The 20,360-nt window shown below is 40.6% G+C and overlaps 1 protein-coding gene across 1 annotated transcript in view; it reads left to right on the top strand.

Moving 5' to 3' along the window:
- The first annotated feature begins 11,877 nt into the window (after positions 1 to 11,877).
- DSG2 (desmoglein 2) overlaps positions 11,878 to 20,360 on the top strand; it is a 35,194-nt gene continuing 26,711 nt past the window's right edge. Inside the window, exons 1-3 of the mRNA XM_060119360.1 lie at positions 11,878 to 11,892; positions 17,608 to 17,643; positions 20,025 to 20,159. Of these exons, the coding sequence (XP_059975343.1) occupies positions 11,878 to 11,892; positions 17,608 to 17,643; positions 20,025 to 20,159 (186 nt within the window). The remainder of the gene's footprint in view (positions 11,893 to 17,607; positions 17,644 to 20,024; positions 20,160 to 20,360) is intronic.

Raw genomic sequence — 20,360 nt, forward strand, 5'->3', positions numbered from 1 at the left:
CGCGGAGCCTCGGGCGGGCCTGGGCAGCTGCGGGCGCCCAGCCCGCGCCCCGACCTGCCCGCTTCCGCCGGGCAAGGATCGGCCCGCCCGGCGCTCCCTCTTTGTGCCCCGAGGTGGGAAAGGGCCGAGCAGGCGGCGGCGAGCGCGGACCCTGCGGCTCCGCTGGGAAGGAGCGGGCGTGGGAAGCTGACTGAAGTTCCGTTTTTCTTGCCGCCACGCACAAGCCCTGGCGCATTTCTGTACCTGCGATCCGCGGGTGTAGTGAGCCCTGGAGCGGGTACACCTTTCCTGGAGGTCGAGGGCTTTGTCCGGAGTCTCCTCAGACGGCAACATGGAGGCGGTGGGAGCAGCGGCCGCGCCTCCTTCCCCGGGCTCCCGCCACCCGGGCGCGGCAGTGACCTGGGGAAACACCTGTATTCCTAGACTGCAGGAAAGGGCCCCAAATAGTTTCTTTAATGTATTTTACAAAGTGAATTTTTTTGGTAAAAGCCACGTTACTTTTGAAATCACCCACATATAGTCTGAACTTAAAGTTCCCAAAGTTGGTGTTTTAAAACAGTCGCCTAGTATTAAAGGTAATGAACATATGTAATAGTTTTAAGATTTTTTTCATTTTAAAAGATTACACAAAATCGATATGCAGCGCCACAGTCAAACGGGATTTTCAGAGGTTCTTAAAGGAACTGGCAAACAGTGTTCCGTCTCTCGATCTGCATTTCTTATGCCTGGCTTCTACATTCAGATGGGTTTTTAAATATGTTTGTTAAAGGAATTGTACAAAATTAAGAAATGTATCTGCTTTATAAGGGTTTGCTAGATGGGTTTTGATAAAGTGACAGTTATCCTGTTCATATAGGCGTGCATTCACCTTCCAGAGACTTAACAAATGTATGTTCACAGAGATTAGGTACAAAATCATACTGCTTTCTTATATAATGGTGAAAATAAAAAGTACAAGTACCTTCTCTGTATTGAAAGCGCTAACTTCCAAAAGATTGCCTTCTCTCTATCTCAGAATTACAATGAAAGAGGGAAAATATTTTTTTTCCTATATCTCACACAGGAAGAAACATGACTAATGAAATCTAGGGATTTCAGTGATATCTCACTTGCGTGCTATTTAGGACCTGCGGACCTTTGGCACACCAGTTAATTTTCATGCTTTTTATCCATTTTGCCTAAGTCATTGAGGTAATTTTCAATTCAAGTTTATTTTGTTAATAAAACTTTTCAAAGATAATTTGTGGTTTCCTTTTTGGCCTCCAGAGTAGCCAAGCAACTAGTTCCCTCATCATGGTACTTCCTAAGGAGATTACAAAACTAGCACAGCACCTAGCTTAGTTTGAGGGTTAAATATTAAATCCTAGAAAAGAAATTGCCTTTGTCCTCAAATGATATAACAAGCAGGCCAATTCAAGTACATTTACAGAGAAATAAGTATATAATTTAGGCATAATTTTTACTTTAGCAATTCAGTATTTTTACTTTATTGAGCAGTGATTGCTCCTTTAAAAAGTGATTATAACTAACTGAATAAGCAAAATTCTTGGACACTTCTTTGTATTTTCTGCAATACTTTGCATGATATAAATTTGAGTATGTTTATTTTTGGTCAAAGAACAGTGGGCATTTTGCCCACCGATGTGTTTGAAGTTGGAAGTTTAGATTTTAGTGAAGAATATTTGAAAGCAGCTCTGCTGACAGAAGGACTTCTCCAGGACACAGCTCTTTTATAGAAGGTAATAGAAATTGTAGTGCATACGGGTCAGAGTTCAGTTGTAGATCACAGAATTCACTCCAGCTAGTTAAAGCAGGAAGATATTTATTTCAGGGTATTGTGTTGATTGCATCCGTGTGGCAAGGACTGAGGAGACTCCATTTTGAGCTGTCAGTGACTTCAAAGCCATCCGTCCAGCAGAGCCTAAGCACTTAGGGAGCTTCTGCCTCTCCTGTGATCAGGAGCCAAAACTGCCACCCGGCAGTATGGAAACGGCCATGATCAGGGTGCTACTTTTGCTAGCGCCAGAACCATGCCACGTTTGCTAGGATGCATACGAACGAAATGTGCCAGGACTCTGCATCTTGGTACCCATGAATCTAGTACGGAATCTACTGGATGAACACCAGAGCCCAGAGTAAGATAGCTGCAAAAACCCAGCTCCATTCTCCTCTGTGCTTGCCAGCAAGAACAGCAGACACGTAGCTTCTGCTTCACTTCCTTCTTTCACATCTCATGTAGACGCTGGTTGTTGAACCTAAATCACATTCAGAACCTTAGCTGCTGGGAGTCTATGATATGTGGTCTCTAGGTTTCCTCTGAAGTTCAGGGAGATAAACCAGAAGCGAGATGTTGAGTGGCACCCACATAGCTATCACACAGATAGAGCCCAACTCTATCAAAATGGGAAATAGAGGTAATATTGTAAACAAAGTCAGAGAACCTTTCCTCACCAAGAGTTCTTTACCTGGGATTTACCGACTCCCAAATGGTCCATAGATAGAATTCAGAAGGTCCTTAGACATGGCTGGGAATAAATGACATACCTGTTCTCACTAATGTTTAACTGAAATGTAACATTTCTTTAAATTATGTGTAGGAAAGACACTGCAATAGCATAGCAGTACTTGTGAGTTTAGACAATAGAATTCATAGATATTTTCACATAATACTATAGGTATCTTAAAATACCATTTTTCTCATCATTAATAGACTTTCTACTATATTTTATTTTATTATTTTTTGTTTGTCTGTTTTTTTTTTTTTTTGTGGTACGCGGGCCTCTCACTGTTGCGGCCTCTCCCGTTGCGGAGCACAGGCTCCGGACGCGCACGCTCAGCGGCCATGGCTCACGGGCCCAGCCGCTCCGCGGCATGTGGGATCTTCCCGGATCGGGGCACGAGCCCGTGTCCCCTGCATTGGCAGGCGGACTCTCAACCACTGCGCCACCAGGGAAGCCCTATTTTATTACTTAACATGTTGATAATGAAGTACATGACATGACTGCATCACAAATTGGTGTTTTTTAAATAATTCTGATAACTATTTCAATATAATTGAGTTCATTCATAATTCGATGTTTTTTATTTTATAAATTTAAAAACATTATTCTGAGAAGAGGTCCACAGGCTTCAACACCCTGCTAAAGAGGGCACTTGAAGAGATTTTCTGGTGGTTGCCTCAGTTTTGCCTTTGACATTAAGCTTGTCCTTCAAAATCAAACTACATTTTAAAGATTAAGTGGGAGCAAATTATACTGTGAACGGTTGTGTCTACTAATATGTTAGTTTGTTAGGGTTGCTATAACAAAGTACCAAAAACTGGGTGGCTTAAAACAGAAATTTATTTTCTCACAGTTCTAGATGCCAGAAGTCTGAAATTAAGGTGTGGGCTGAAACCTACAGGTTTCCTTCCTTGCCTCTTCCTGGGGTTGGGTGGTTGACCACCAATCTCTAGGATTCCTTGCCTTGTCGGTGCACACTCCAGTCCTCTGTCTTCACGTGACATTCTTCCTTCTCTTCATACCGACTTCGCTCTGTGCATGTCTGAGTCTGTGTCCAGATTTCCCTTTTTTATAAAAACACTGGTCCTGTTGGATCAGGGCTCACACTAATGACATCAACTTGGTTAAATCTGCAAAGACCCTGTTTCCAAGTAAGGTCAGATTCGGAGGTACTGGGGGTTAGGACTTCAATATATCTTCTTTTGAGAGACAAAATTCAACCCATAACAAGTAGGTTCAACTATCTATAAAGTATCAACAACTTTGGAGTTATACTTAAGGTTCTAATATGCTAGTGGATAGCAGATTTTAGAATAAACTCAAGTATAAGTGAGATGGTAAATATTGAAGCTTATAAGAATAATCAGTTATATTCAGGGATTTTAGAAATGTATGATTTCACATTTGTTTTTGTTTCTAAAAAATTAATAGGTAATGGGGAAATGGCAACTCTTAACAGAAGTTTCTTTAATTATAAACTTAGGGGAAAGTACTTTACAAAAAGACATGAGCATTAATTTCATTTACATTCTCCCTGATCATTAGAAATACCTGATGAGCTAAATTAAAATCTCCAAGGTTAAAGTCCAGAAATGTATATCGATAGAAACTTCCCAGTTAATCTAATAATTAGACAGGTGTGAGAGAATGACCAATCTAAATTTTGCAAAATAGTTTATTCATGAATGAAGCATACAAATATTTATATGGAAAAGAAATTGCACATTGAATAGGGGTTCATATTTTTAAAACCGCCAAATTGCAGTAAAAGTCAGAAAGCTTAATTGAAATTATAAATGAGCTTTAGATCAATTTTAGCATTTCTCAATCACAGCTTTTTTTCTCTTTCATTGTGCCACAGATTTTAACAGCTGATAACACTTTTCAAACATACAGTCCACATATGATGAAAGATTGTTTTCTCAGTTAAGTTTATCTTAAAGTTTCAGATGTATACCACATATGACATTGCACTCTTTTTGTTTACTTCTAATTATTTTAAAATTTATTGAGATTTTTATCATATGCAAAGCTTGATGATTAGGGTGAAGGAAGCTGAAACACCAGGATTTGTACCATAGTCTAATGGTAAGATGAATGATGCCCACAAGAATATAAACTAGGTAGGAACTAACCCCATAGGACCACTATTTAGTGATTCCCTGCTCAATTCTAAACCGTGTGCTATAGACATTGGGAGACCAGTAAAAAGTCAGGTGGGTTCTGCCCTCATGGTGCTTACAGTCTAGTAAACAAGTAAATGGCTAAATTCCAAACGGGTGATGGTAAGAAGAGTAATGATAAAAGAACACACAGTGCCATGGAGCCTACAGAAGGAGCTCCAGCACTGAGCATCCCAGCTAAGACCTGAGAATAATTATAAATTAATGAGATGATATGAAGAGAAAGAGGGGGAAGAATGTACTAGGTAGAGAGAAGCGCATATGCAAAGGCCTGAAGACAAGGATGCATGGTTCCTTGAAAAAACAGAAAGAGTCCATGTAGCTGGAACACAGTATGCAGAGCAGAACGACATGCTGAAAGGTGTCTGCAGCCTTCTTGATACCAAGGGAAGCCACAGAAGGCTTAATTGACAAGTGAGTGTTTTTAGGGAGGTGTTCAAATCATAAAGAAAATGAAAAGATGAATGTTAGTTGAGTTGGTCAGGAAGGGGTGGAGAAAGAAAGAAGAGATGGTAGTCGACTGGGTACAATTTTGCCTCATTATTAAAAAAAAAAAAAACTTCCAGAATTTGGGATGCTGTGATCAGAGACGGCAGAAAAGCCCAGACAGTCCTGTGGAGGGAGGGTGCAGCCTGGCAGGAGGGTTGGTTTGGGAACAAGGGTTCTCAAGAAAATGTCGGGGCTGGGGGTGGGGGGTGGGAAGGGTGGGAAAGGGGCATTTTGATTGTCACAAGGTGCAGGATGCTACTGGCATTTAGTACTCCAAATGCAGGGTGGCTAAACCTCCAGCAAGAACAGAACCTTCAAGGAAGAATTGGCCACTCAGGAAGACTTTTCCTATCAGAAATGCCGATAGCTCCCCCGCTGAGAAATGGTGATACGCAAATAGTGAGAGATTCTAATCAGGGATTCATCTTACTTACCTCTGTCTTTTTAAAATGCAAATATCCTCTCAGTTGATTAAGCCTTGATACATTCATTTATTCAGCAAGTATTATTGAGCACCTACTCTGTGCCAAACACTTTTCTAGGTCTTACCTCAAAATCGCACCTTCATGGGAATTCCTTTCATCAGTCTAGCAGGTGCCTCCTGGCTGATGGAATGGGAAGGCAGGTTTGGGCGGAGACGAGAAGAAAGAGGTCCCATTTCCCCTATTCTAAAATACCTCCATCCCACTACTCTTTCAAGTTCCCTACGATACAAACTAAAAATACACAAATAAGTGGCCCATAAACTCCCTCATGTTGGAGATCCACTCTCCTTACACCCCAAAAGTGCTAACTGGGAAATGGGGCAGGGCGCCTAGCTCAATCGTCATCTTGTTCTAACACTGTCGATCGGCTCTTCTTTCAAATATCTCCTTCCTTTGCTTCCATAGTACTCTGCTGGGGGGTCCTTTCACCTCCGGGAGGCTGCGGTGGTGAAAGGCACAGGAGGTTATGCTGTACTCACATCACCAGGAGGCACAGGAGGTACATGGGGGAGGCAGGGCGTGGCCGGTAACAGCGGTGGCTGAGGCGCGCGCCCCTGGGACCGCGCGGTAAGCCCTGCCCCTTGAGCCGCAGCGCCCTACTCTCGAGCCTGCTGCGTCCTCCCTGCGCAGAGCGTTTCCTCAGGATTCTAGCTTAGCATTTCTACAGTTCGTGCTCTGAGAATGCATCCTTCTAACTACTCAGCCTCTGATCCCTTCCCCTATCCTCCACACGCAGGGCACTGCCAAGCGCTAACGTCGTCCCCATAAAGACTGTTGCCTCCACCCACCCATCCCGGTGCCATTACCCTATTACGGGCCCTCATCACATCTGCTCTGGCTTATTTAAACTTCAAACCGTCTCCTGCCTCTCGTCGTGGAGCACTGCCAAAAAAAAATCTCTCCGAAGCTCTGGGGGCATAGTATCCGTCATCAGAAGCTGATCCTTATAGGATCAGTGAAGATCCTTAGCACAACTTTGTGTCCTTATTTTCTACTCACCACCGACACACGGTCTAGGTGTCAAATTGCACGCCTTCCTGTTCTTTGCCCTCCCTCTGCAAGTTCTGGCCGGTGCGGTCTTTAAAGCAGATCATTTCCTTCCGCCTCCCACCTGCTCCCACCTGCTCCCACACCTAAACCTCTCCTGATTTCTCCAGAAGGAGGTCATTTCTGCCTTTTCTGAGCTCCCCAGAACTGCTTTTGCAGCTGCCTTTCACACAATGAATTTTTTCTACCTCTGTTATAGTAATTTATGTACACTTTATCTCTCCTGCTAAACTTCTTTGGAACAGGATCTACGTACCATTTATCTATACTAGCTCAATGCCTTAGACACAGAAGAATCCTTTAAAAACCTAAAAGCTAATGTATCTTTCTATGTTTGGAAAAAGGTGGGATAATAATCTGAATTTCATTTGTTTAGAAGAAACATTTAACGCTCAGATGGTGTGGGTGGTAAGTTTTTGTTTGACCTTTAACACATTTCGGCAGTTACTAGGTGTGCTTTCGCTATATGCCAAACAGCCTTCTAGATGCTTGTGAGCTGTCCCACCCACTATCATGAAGCCTACAGTGGGGGAAAGGAGAATGTAGGGAAACTAATTTGACATTTTTGAGTACCCACTGTGTGCCAGTAACTGGATTTACTGAATGTTATTAATGGATGAATCTGGGTAGAACCCAAGTCCCCCGACACCAAATGCCTCTCTGTCAATCCAAAGGCATCACTGTGACCTCCTTTACAAGCAGTTTTCTATAGTTAGTCATACGTAAGGCCTGAACTTCTGGAACTAGATAATTGGTTCAATTTCATTACAAGATAGAATCATTCTAGAAAGGAAAAAAAGGAGAAGAAATGTATATTGAAATTTGTCTAATTGCACAGTCCTGCAGAAGTATTCTAAACAACTTTCTAAAACCATTGATTTTTCACTGTTCAGTTTTGCCAGTCCACTTATTTGAAGCCAATTGAAAATGCCTGTTTTCCACTTTGGACCTTGGAGTCAATTGTTGGTCAGTTTCTACTAGTTCCTGCAGTTTGACTTACTGACAGGACAGTGCCAGCTAGTGATGAAAAAGGACAATTTGAAGTTCTTGGTTTTCTTAAGCTTCTGGGGGGGGAAGAAATCTGGTTTTCTTCATTCTATTTTTTAATGTAATTTTCAGGAATATATTGCAACAAAAGGGTGGAAACAGCCCATCATTTTTGTTTAAGAAATTATGTATTATGTAGATGTATCTGAAAAGATATATTTTACAGATTTGCTTGTATTTTGCCTAATTCCAAAAGCATTTGTAGCAATTATAGAAAACACCAATAAAATTGTAAAATATTTCAAAACTGATAAATGCTCAGGATCAGTAAATCTTCAGCTAGAAGAAGAGATATGAACCAGGAGAAAACACTGTTTAAAGCAATTTTATTGTAGTTGATTACTACTTTTAAAGTGGAAAATCTTCTGGCCATGGGAATAACTCAGTTGCTGAATTTCCTTATTTGGAATGTATCATTTCACACATCTCTGTAATTAAGGGCTAATTCTCCAGTCTATGAATTATGCAGGCTCTCCTTCCCTTTCCTTTGCTACTCTGTGATTTTACACAACTGTTTACAAAAGCGGGGTCTCTGGACCAGCAGCATGAGCATTACCCGGAAACTTGTTAGAATATAGATTTTTATATCCCACCCAAGCCCTACTGAATCAGAAACTCAGAAGTCTTGTGTTTCAACAAGATGATCCATGTGCCACTCAAGTTTGAGAACCACTGTTTATTAACATCCCTATTAGAAAATAATTGGGAATGGAAAAAGAAGATTAAATATGAAAAAGCCTACTTTTAGCTACTTATTAGCAACTCTGATTTTTTTTTTTAATGTTTTAGGGGCCCAGGAAATTGACTAAATAAAATAATGTTGACTTTTTTGGGTCTTCTGTTTATTTGTCTATGCCAAGTTAAAAATAGGAGCTGTCCATGATTACACAAAAGGCAACTTGAAAGGACAGTTCACAACATGCTCTAACAACTCAAGTGTAGCACAGCATTGCTAACTCTGTATTTTAAAATTCTTGGCACCAATAAATGTTTCCAAGGAAAATATCTCCCCCTTTAAAGTTAACTTCAATATGACTCACCCCAAATCATATTTATTACATTAAGATTAGCCCAGACATCTAAAGAGCAGGCAAAAGATTATGATCAATTTATAGAATTTATGATCAATTATAGAATTTATGTCAGACTTAAAGTATATAATTTTACTATCTAAAATTCAAATTCAGAGTTGAAAAATTAAAGTTCAAAATATTGCTTTTCTTGGTTGTTGAGTTTTTTTAAACAGCAGCCATGAAAACAAATGTATGTTTAAACTACCTTTTGAGTGAGGCTGCCCTAGGAATTGTACTTATGTATGGGTCATTTATAAGTTGGATTTTTAAGTTGGGAATTTCTAAATATGGTATAATGTTTAGCCATAAACTAAGAAATTTTATAGACTACCTCACCTTCAAAAAAAAAAAAAAAAAAGACCAGAGGAAAATAGTATGATAGGTGAAATTCTAACATAAGTCTAACATCAGGTTTATCAGACCTTCTTGTGGATACAGAGTCTACTGAGGACCAGTTCTGTGTATACAATTAGAAAATTCAGGATATGTAATCAGAGGAAATAAACAAGTGGCATCCATGACCTTTATTTTATCTCGTTTTATTTCCTTTAAATTATTTTAGCCAAAGCTGGAAACGCTTTAAGAATGGGTTGGGGGGGCTTCCCTGGTGGCGCAGTGGTTGAGAGTCCGCCTGCCGATGCAGGGGACACGGGTTCATGCCCCGGTCCGGGAAGATCCCACATGCCGCGGAGCGGCTGGGCCCGTGAGCCATGGCCGCTGAGCCTGCACGTCCGGAGCCTGTGCTCCGCAACGGGAGAGGCCACAGCAGTGAGAGGCCCGCGTACTGCAAAAAACCAAAACAAACAAAAAAAAAGAATGGGTTGGGTGTAAGCCAGGGACCTTAAGAGCAATTTCTGATTCTGCATTCTGTACAACGAAAGGGAGAAACAGAATTTTAAAACATTCTGCGTGGTTGGAAGGGTGAGTAGGAAAGAGAAGTAACAGTTTTTTCCGTGATTGTCTGCGGTGGGCATGAGGTTGAAGAGCAACAGCCGGCATGTGTTAGGTCACCTCTATTTGGGTACCGAAGATCATCCGTTGACCACCCTGCTAAAGTAGGCTAAAGTTCTTTCTGGCTGAATGGAAACAATAAGCCATTATAATGCCTCAAAGTTAAAACAATATTTTAAACTACTTTGTACCCCTCTACATCTCATCTTCAGTAAGTTATCTATTGGTCTGAGATATTAAAGTTTAAGGGGTCACCTAACCTTGGACTCATAGAATCACAAAAGAAAGCTTCAAAATCCTCTACTTCAGGCCGACAGCCTATTAGCCAGGAAGACCTGTCATCACTGACTTGTAAGTCCTCCACGATTCTGTTTGTTGAACTCATCAAGGTGACTTCAGAGCAGGAAGTCTTTTCTCAAAGTGCTGACCTTGGGAACAAAGAGTCATTGATTGATTGTATTTTTTCAGTGATATTTGACTTTCCCTGATGGCTCTGCCAAAACAAAAAAAAAAAGAAAATTATTTTCTTTCCAGTTACCAAGAAGGCCAGTTTTTACAGGATGCATGGGATCTAACGGTAGAAATTTTTTTTTAATTTTTTCTAAACTTCAGTAAATTGGGAAAGCTTTTGAAGGATTTTTCTGGTTCATCTAAAAATACTACTTCTTTGACTACAGAGACTAGAAACTTACGTTTCTTCTTCGGTCTTAAAGGCATGTCACACATGACATTTTTCTATCACCAAGTTCCTTTTGAGAAAAAAGAATGACAGATTTCATAGTTGGGAGAAACCATAATGGTCACCTGTCCAGACCTCCTTCCAGTGCTTGAAATCCTTTTACAACATCACCACAGGACATCACTCAAACTTACAGAACTGAAAATGTTCAAAGGGAAGTGGGAAGGAGTGGGAATGGAGAACAGAAGACAGAGTGTGTCAGTTTCTCCATTTATATTGTCTGCAATATGCTACCAGTTTGGAAATTTACATAAATCCATAGTCCTCCCGAACTTGCATGACCTTCTTGACCCTAGCTATTACAGTAACTTGCAATCAGAGAAACATGGTCTAAGTTAGGGTTTCTCAACCTTGGCACTTTGCATCTAGAGCCAGATAGTGCGTTGTTGGGGGAGGGGCTGTCCTGTGCATTGTAGGATGTTGAGCAGCTTCTCTGGTCTCTACCCAGTAAATGCCAGTAGCACTTACTTCCCCCCGCCCCCAACACACGCACTCTGGTTTGATAAGCAAAAATGTCCCCACACTTTACCAAATATCCCAGGTGACCACAGGATGTCACAGGAAAGGGGTGGGGGGATTTGTGTGCACAGAATCTCCCCCAGCTGAGAACTACTGTCCTAAATTAAGAATGTGTGCTGTGAGATACACATTCCTAAGGAAACATCCAAATCACTTACTTTAGGAAGGAGTAGTTAAGATCTCAACTATTTCCTTAGTCAAATAAACAAACAGTTCCACAACTGACAAAATGTTGGTACAACTCTCTTGGGTTGTTTGTACCATGAATGTGGAGCAAATATTTCAGTCTATCATGTCTTTATTAAGTGTCTGTGAAAACAGGCTATTGCAATAGATGCTCTAAAATGCAAACAGCAGAACTATTAGGTAGATTCCAAAAACCCTCAGCTTTAAGGTGCACATCAATTTTGGTAACTTTTTAGTGAAGTGTACTGAATTACTGAATTTTCACAAACTGAACATACCCTGTAACCAGCAACGAGATCAAGAAACGTAACTGGCACCATGACACCGTCTTCACTGAATCCCTCCCCTCTACCACCACCACCTTGACCATGGCACTCTCATTCCCACCTCCTGGTCTGGCTATTCCTTTTGCAGGGTTCCACCTGACTTGCTCCCTCACCCCATTCCGGTCTCTATGCAGATGTAACCTCTTCTGAGAGCCTCCCCACAGTCTTCAATCTCTCTACTACCTTGGCCCTGCTTTAATTTTCTTTACAACTTTTATCACACCCTACTTTTGTCTGTCTCCCCAACATGTAAGAATCCAAGAGGACAGGAACATTGCAGGAGCTTGGGAAATTGAAGGCATGGATAAATTCAGATTTCAGAAATTTTAAGATGAGGAAAATGCAAGTCTTAGAAATGAGGAAATACCATCATAATTGTATTCACTGAGTGCCTGCTATGTGCCAGTCATTGCAATAAATACATTTATGTATTATTTCTTTTAATTTGTATAATAACTCTGAACAACGGTACACGTTAGGCTGCTTTCAAATGTAAGCACCAAAACCCAACTAAAAGGTTAATTAAAAGGAATGTTTAATATCGCATAACAAATGGTCAGGAGATGGGGTGGCTCCAGATTTGACCAATTTCGTAACTCAAAGATGTTATGGTTTCAGTTTGTCTTCTCTGCCATTTTATTAGCTTTCTACTCATGGTCACAGATGGCCATTGCAATTCCAAATGTCACATCCTTGCTCAGCAGTCTCCAGAAGCAGGTAAAAAGAGAGGCTATGCATATGTTTTTCTTCTTATCAGAGAGAAGAACCTTTTTCCAGACTCTCCTGATATCTCATTGGCCAAATTCTCTTACACGTTATAGACTGAATGTTTGTGTCCCCCGAAAATTCATATGGGATAGTGTTTGAAGATGGGACCTTTGGGAGTTAATTAAGTTTAGATGAACTTTTTGCTACTGAAAAATAATTAAAACACAGCCTCTGGTAACAACAAAGTTAATAAGAAAAGCTCTATCTTTATTCCCTCCCCTTTAAAGTGGCTGAGGAAACTGAAAACAATTTTATAATGTGTGTGCTACACCTACACGCCCAGATCTTGGCTTCTAAATACCATTCAGTATTAGAAATCAGGGCTTCTTGATGAAATGGTTGATTCTAAAGCTAGGACAGGGAAAATACAAGATGAGCCTGGAGCATCTTGTAATACTAGACAGTAAGAAAAAGCTCAAATAACAAAACATGGGGACATGTCAAAGGGACACAGAACCTAACCATAAAGATCTTTCAACGGCCAAAGCTGGAACTATTTAAACAATAAATTAAATAGTATTGGATTATAACCCACAGAATAAAATCAATATGCATGAGTCCAAGCTGATAAAAATGATTGAATTAATAAACAAATAAATGAGGGAAGAACAGACAAATCTTTCTTACTAAAGAATTCCAAATAATATATATAGGTGCCCCCCCTCGGAAGTGGAGCTTAACCCCTCTCCTCCCGGCATCCCTACTCCAAGGGTGAGCTAGACTTAATGATACATTTCTAAAGAACACAGCAGGTGAAGGGAAAAACAGCAACTTTACAGTGGAGAAACCTACAAAGGCTACTTTAACAAATATTGTCAGGTGAGTATCATGTACCCCTGATATGCTGTGAGGAAAAGGGCACTTCACCACCACTCTGTGGTGTTCTTTACAAAAACACATCACCCGGTTCTAAACATAAGAAAAACAACAGATAAATCCAAATCAGAGGACAGTCTGCAGGATAATTGGCCAGTACTCCTCAAAACTGTCAAGGTCATAAACAAGGAAAGCCTGAGAAATGGTCACAGACCAGAGGAAATTAAGGAAACAACAACTTCACGCAACGTGGGATCCTAGATTGGATCCTGGAACAGAGAAAGGACATTAGTGGTGGAAACAGTAAAATCTGAATACAGTGTAGAATTTAGTTAACTGCGCATTATCTAAATATACCAATTTTGATATCTTAGTTTTGACAAATGTACCACAGTTATTTAAAATGTTAGCTTTAGGGACTTCCCTGGTGGCGCAGTGGTTAAGAGTCCACCTGCCAATGCAGCAGACACAGGTTCGAGCCCTGGTCTGGGAAGATCCCACATGCCACAGAGCAACTAAGCCTGTGCACCACAACTACTGAGCCTGTGCTCTAGAGCCCACAAGCCACAACTACTGAGCCCGCGTACTACAACTACTGAAGCCTGCGCGCCTAGAGCCTGTGCTCTTCAGCAAGAGAAGTCACCACAATGAGAAGCCCGTGCACCGCAACGAAGAGTACACCCCACTTGCCACGACTAGAGAAAGCCTGCACGCAGCAACGAAGACCCAACGCAGCCATAAATTAATTAATTTTTTAATTTTTTAAATAAAAATAAAATGTTAGCTTTAGTGGGAAATGAGTAAAGGCACCCTTGGTACCCTCTGTACAATATTTTTGTAAATCTAAAAATATCCCTGAATTAAAAATTTATTTAAAAAGAAATGTGTGCTGAAACAAATATTGTATGTCAAATGTACTTCAGTTTAAAAAAAAACATTTAGGGAAATTCTCAAAAATCAAATGCTGCTATAACTAAAGCATTAACAATAGTAAAATGTAAATGGGATAAAACCCCTTCAGAAGCAATGGGGCAAAGGAAAAAAAAAGTGTGTGCTACGCAATTGTTGAAACTGGGTGCTGGGTATGTGGATGCTCATTGTACTGTTTACTCTGCTTTTGTATATACAGTCATCTCTCCGTAATAGCAGGGGGTTGATTACAGGATTTCCCCCCCCCAACCCAGAAACCAAAATACGTGGATTCTCAAGTCCCTCATATAAAATGGCGAGGCGCGTCTTATTCCGTATCTGTGGGTTCTGCATCCGCGGGTTCCGCGTTTGCAGATATGGAAGGCTGATGACTATAACTGCAATTTACAAGTTTTTAAAGGTTAAAAATAGTAAATTCATGAAATAAAAGATTCTCTGCTTTCAAGATATTAGCAATCAAGAGTGACAGAGTTTCTTGTGTTAACTACTGAGATAATAATGAATAGGTGGGACTTCCCTGGTGGCGCAGTGGTTGAGAGTCTGCCTGCTGATGCAGGGGACACGGGTTCATGCCCCGGTCCGGGAAGATCCCACATGCCGTGGAGCGGCTGGGCCCGTGAGCCATGGCCGCTGAGCCTGCGCGTCCGGAGCCTGTGCTCTGCAATGGGAGAGGCCAGAACACTGAGAGGCCCGCGAACCGCAAAAATATATAATAATAATAATAATAATAATGAATAGGTGGACTTTGTTGTCTGTATCCCTCAACAAACGAATGATACTGCATATCATAGTTCTGCAACTTTGCTACTTAAAGTGTGGTTCAAGAACCTGCAGCCTTGGCATCATCTGAGAGCCAGTTAGAAATACAGAGTATAAAGCTGAACTCCAGGCATACTGCATTGAAATCTTCATTTTATCAATAACAAGATCCCCAGTGAACAAAATACACATTAAAACTTAAGCACTGTTTACAGTCATGTAGTTTTCTTAACAAGTCACATCTAAAAAGTACATTCCAATAAAAAATGAAGGTACTCTTATAAAGAGTTTATGTTTGACTAGAAGACTATAAATTGGCCCCTTTTGCTTACATCCTGGGACACATGATATTTGGTCAGAATGATAACATTTACTTAAAATAACACATATTTAATATCACACCTTTGCTAGGCCCAATAAGATTCTAGGGAAGAATAAAAGTGGTAAATATTTTATCCAGCCAACTCCTCAGTGTGGCCCATACAGAGAAAAGAAACCAGTAGTTAGGAGGCTGGGCAAGAAATATATCACTTTTTAAGAATGTCCCCTGATGATGTGACAATGAGGAATCCTGGATCTATTCCCTAGTCTTTCCCTTCAAAAATACCCACCAGAGAAACATGCAGAGAGGAGTGATCCATTCAGCATTGCTTTCACTTGTTTTTTTATACCATGCCACCTCTGAAAGTACATAAATTTGGGGAGCATGACTTTGGTTGGAGATATCTCTGGCCATTGCTAGCTGGTAAACTAGTAATAGGGAGGATGAGGAAGAAATAATATTATCTGACCATAAAAGAGAAAATTAGCCATGGTGGCTCATCTGCCCCAGAGAAACATATTAGAGGCTGAACATCCACCATCCTTAAGTATCTCTTTGCAAGCGTGGAAACAAGAACACGTGCTACAAGGTAGAGGAAAGAAAGGAAGGTGAAAGATCCATGTGTAGAACAGACCCTGCAAGAATCCTTCAAAGGGATGTGAGTAAGCAAAAGAGACTGAAAAATTTTAGAGAAAGCCCTGCTTTCCATGATTTACCAACCAAGGCTTCATGGATCCGTGTGACCTGAGATGCACACGAAAAAGGCAGACAAGACAGAAAAATCCAAATTTAACACAGATTACAAAGAATTAATACATAAATAGCAGGTGAGGAAGTAAAGGCAATAAATATAGACAACTATTTCAGGTTGGAATTATAGTAGAAGAAGGATATGGAGCAGTAGATTAAATGTTAACAGAAACAAGGAAGAGGTTTGTTTGTTTGTATGTTTTTAAGATGGGGAAGGTCTAACTTTGTTTGACCAACCAATGGGAAGGAAATAAACATGTTTGATGAGCCAGCAGCAAACGAAGATAAAAGATTAGTGAAAGGAACAAGTTTCTTGAGAAGATAAATGTGGGAGAATAAGTGGAAAAGTGGAAAATAAAGCACACAGATGATGGTTAACCTTGGAAAGGCATCAGGACACCTCTTCCTTGGAGAAAGAAGGGAAGGAGAGGGTGATGGAAGATACAATCTCAGTCAAATAAAATGTGGGATCATCTAAGAGTGGGTTCAGAGGTGTGGTCAATGTGATTGGGGTATTGCCTGGAAGTTTGGGATGGTATGATAGGGATGCAATACAAGAAGCAAAGATAGAAGCAAAGATAAGGCCGTTGTATAATTTATGGTCTGAATGAGTACACTTTTGAGAATGAAAGGGGTGCTAACAGATGGGATGCCTGCACAACAGGACTTGCCTGGGCAAACGTAAACATACATAGTCACCCTAGAAACAAACATCACCCCTGTGGAGGGAGCATGGATGTGTGACGGGCCCATTCAATCTCTCTGGCCCTCTCTAGCAATGTCAGTACAGGGTCAAAAAGAATCATAGTTAGGCTTACAGAGTTGGGGGAAAAAGTGAGGCAGGAATATTAGAAGATCAAGAGATTGAGGATCCCTGAGTCATTGGCAATATCTTTGGAATGGCTGGCAGTGGTGGAAGTGTTCTTAAGCCACTTGCCTCTTGTGGCAATTGAGCAAATTTATCGATTTCAATTAATTTAAGTGTAAATAGCCACATGTGGCTACCCTGTTAGAAGTGCTGGTTCAGATTAAACCCAGAGAAGAGGGAAGCCAAGAGGAGATTAATGGACTATAAACAAAGTGCTGCAAAAGTCAAAAGGCAGGATGGGGGTTTGTTGTGCAGATTTAGAGTAAACATAACTGTATTTAGTTCTGTATAATGATGTGTAATATAAGTCCAGAGTGCTTGATAAGAACCAAAGAAAAGAGTTGGTAGGCCCGAGGAAGCTGAGGAATGAAGTCAGAATATGGGCAGTCATGTGTGACCCGAATATGGGGCATGATGGGAGTTGGCGGGGGAGGGGGAGGGGGGAGGGCATCTCACACTAAAGGCCTTGAGGAAAGGTACCTGGGTCCCTGAGAACATGAGGTGAAAACCACAGGGTAAGGAGGGAAGGACCAGAGAGTGGCTAAGATTTCAAAAGGAGAGTTTGTGTCTTTGTTTTTCAGATATGAGTTGTGTTCTGAGCTTCCTGGGGGAGGGAGTATGCATATAAAAGAACATGGATTCCTCTCTCTGGCCCTGGTCATGGTGGGAAGCCAAGGGGAAAATTAAAATTTGTTTCCTTTTGACAAAGACGGATAGTAGTGGTTAAATACCCCCTCCCCTTTTTTTAATGTCTGTAATATCCTAGGTGCTAGGTTATTCATTAACAAAGTATTTAAGCTGAATTGAGTGATAAATTGTATTAAACAACAAATAATTTTATTTTCCAGATCTGCTTTAACTTTGGAGATGGACTCCATTTAGAGGTAAGGAACCGAGGGGATTATTCCTGTCTTTGGGACTCAGGGGCTTAATTTCATGGAAGACAGTTGTGCCTTTCCCAGATTGAAAACACACAGTCCTGCTGAAACTGCTAGGTAGCGTTTCGGGGGGCTCCAGGGAGCTCCAGTCCTTTATGTCTCAGTGCAGAAAGAATTCAGGGAGAGGCAAAGTGATAAATAAGAAGTGATTTATTAGACTAGGACACTTGTGAGGCTTACAAGGGAGCAGGCAAGCATTGCACTGCTCCGAGTACTTAGTGGGCTACATGTTTATAATCAAAGGAAGAGGAGGGAGGGGGAGAAGACCACCTTCTTTTTCATTCTTTGAGTCTGCAATCATTAACTCCTCCTACATGCTGGGCGGGGGAGTTTTTGACCCTATATGGTGCATCTGGGACCGTCATGGCACTATGGAAAAATTATTTCAGGTCTCAGTACAACGAGGGTCTTTCACTTTGAAATGTCACCTTTCCATAAATTACTGTTTTTTTGTGTGCAGAGAACATGTCCTAGGGGTCATTAACTTGTTGACATCACTGGGCAGGTTGTAGGCCTTATTTTCCACTAGTGTTTGATTGTTTGGGGGCATGTCTCATGCTTCTGTTTTGCATGGTTTTATTGCTAAGCAAGCCGATCTGGCTTTGATGCTAAGTGACTTGCTCTGCTTTAGGAGTCAAGCAAGCTTGTTTCAGGATTTTTCCTTTGCTTTCTTGAATGATCATTAACTTACTGGGGTCTCCCAAAGTCCCCTAAAGTTCTCTCTCTATCTACAATCCCCTAGTGGGATTTCTGAGCTAACTACCTGATTATCCTGCTCTATCCCTGTCACCTCAGACTCAGCCATTCCCACTCAAACACATGCACAGGAACTTCTATCCAGGGATGTCTGTGCAGCATATTTTGACAATCTAAATGTCCATCAATGAGAGAATGGTAAAACAATGTATGGTACATGGAAGAATGTCCATGATGAGGTACTGAATGAAAAATCAAGGGGCAGGACTTCCCTGGTGGCGCAGTGGTTAAGAATCCACCTGCCAGTGCAGGGGACACAGGTTCGAGACCTGCTCTGGGAAGATCCCACATGCTGCGGAACAACTAAATCTGTGTGCCACAACTACTGAGCCTGCACTCTAGAGCCTGTGAGCCACAACTCCTGAGCCCGCGTGCCACAACTACTGAAGCCTGCTCTCCTAGAGCCCGTGCTCCACAACAAGAGAAGCCACCACAATGAGAAGCCTGCGCACTGCAACCAAGAGTAGCCCCCACTCACCACAACTAGAGAAAGCCCAAGCGCAGCAACAAAGACCCAATGCGGCCAAAAATAAAATTAAATAAATAAATAATGAATCACCCTTAAAAAAAAATCAAGGGGCACAATGAGATGTACAGTATAATTCCATTTTTATAAAAAAAGAAACCTTTTTACATGTGCAGATGTATGGTCATAAGAAAAGATCATAAAAGATATTTATCAAGCTGTTAACAGTGAATGCTCCAAAGTATGAGTGGAAAAAGTAGGAGAATGTTTTACATTTTTACATTATAAACTTTAATGTTATTTTAATGTTTTGATACATAATTTAATTTTTTTAATTATAGAAGAATTTTCCCACTAAAAACAAAGAAAAAAATCAGTGACCTAGTGATAACCAGTGTAAATATTTTGAAATAAAATACATGTTATATACAGCAACAAAATGAGTAAAACTGTAAACCTAGTGTAAAAATCATTTCTGATCTCAAAATACTAGGTCAGCTCTTTTAAAATTTTCCGTGGATAAAATATATATTCATCTATTAAAGCAAAACTGAAAATTTATGGAATAGTTTTCTACCTAAAGTTTTTGATAAACCAAAGATGGGTGATTTAATCCTTTAACGTCATTCTTAAAACAATAAATTCATTAACTGATACTTGCACTAGTTTTAGTTAAGTTGATATCAACAGGTTACTGACATTTAGTCTTCAAACATTAGTAATTCATTTTTAAATTATAAGGCACCACAGAAAAATAAAACTTCATTTCCAGTCAGTAAGAAAAAAATTCTTGACTTGGTATGTTAATTTTAATTTGCCCATTTGTAAGATCACTCAATTACTCTCACCTTTTTAACTCTTCACTCTGGGAGATCTCTTCTAACTGATAAAAAACTGCTTTACTGGTTTGGAAACAAGCTCTTCAGGTATATAGTGTTTGCTAGAGTGTATATATTTCCCCTTTGAAAATGAAGCCTGTTAAAAAAATATGAAATTTATACCTTTAAATTTGCACAGCCCCTTTTCAACTTTTAGTAAATTTCAGGATGCCATACTAATGTCTTAGGGTACTTAATCATTTGGGGGCATTATTTTGTTGTTTTAGGCCTTACACTCAAGAAATGAAAACAAGCTGCTTCCTAAACGTACTTACTCAGTGAGGCAAAAGCGCGCTTGGATCACTGCGCCTGTGGCTCTTCGGGAAGGAGAGGATCTGTCCAGGAAGAATCCGATTGCCAAGGTACCTTCTGAAGAGGAAAGGAAATGAATGCGTATTGCTAAAGTGTGGTCTGAGGACTTTCCTGTTCACTTTAAAATTTTAGGAAAATTATATGATGTACTTACTGAGGTTTTAATATTCCAGATATCACCTGGAAGAGCCTCTTTCCCATTCTGGAAGATGCAGCATTATTGATGAACATATATGTATTATGTAGGGCTT

This window comes from Mesoplodon densirostris, chromosome 15 (genome assembly GCF_025265405.1).
Source record: "Mesoplodon densirostris isolate mMesDen1 chromosome 15, mMesDen1 primary haplotype, whole genome shotgun sequence".
Lineage (NCBI taxonomy): Eukaryota > Metazoa > Chordata > Mammalia > Artiodactyla > Ziphiidae > Mesoplodon > Mesoplodon densirostris.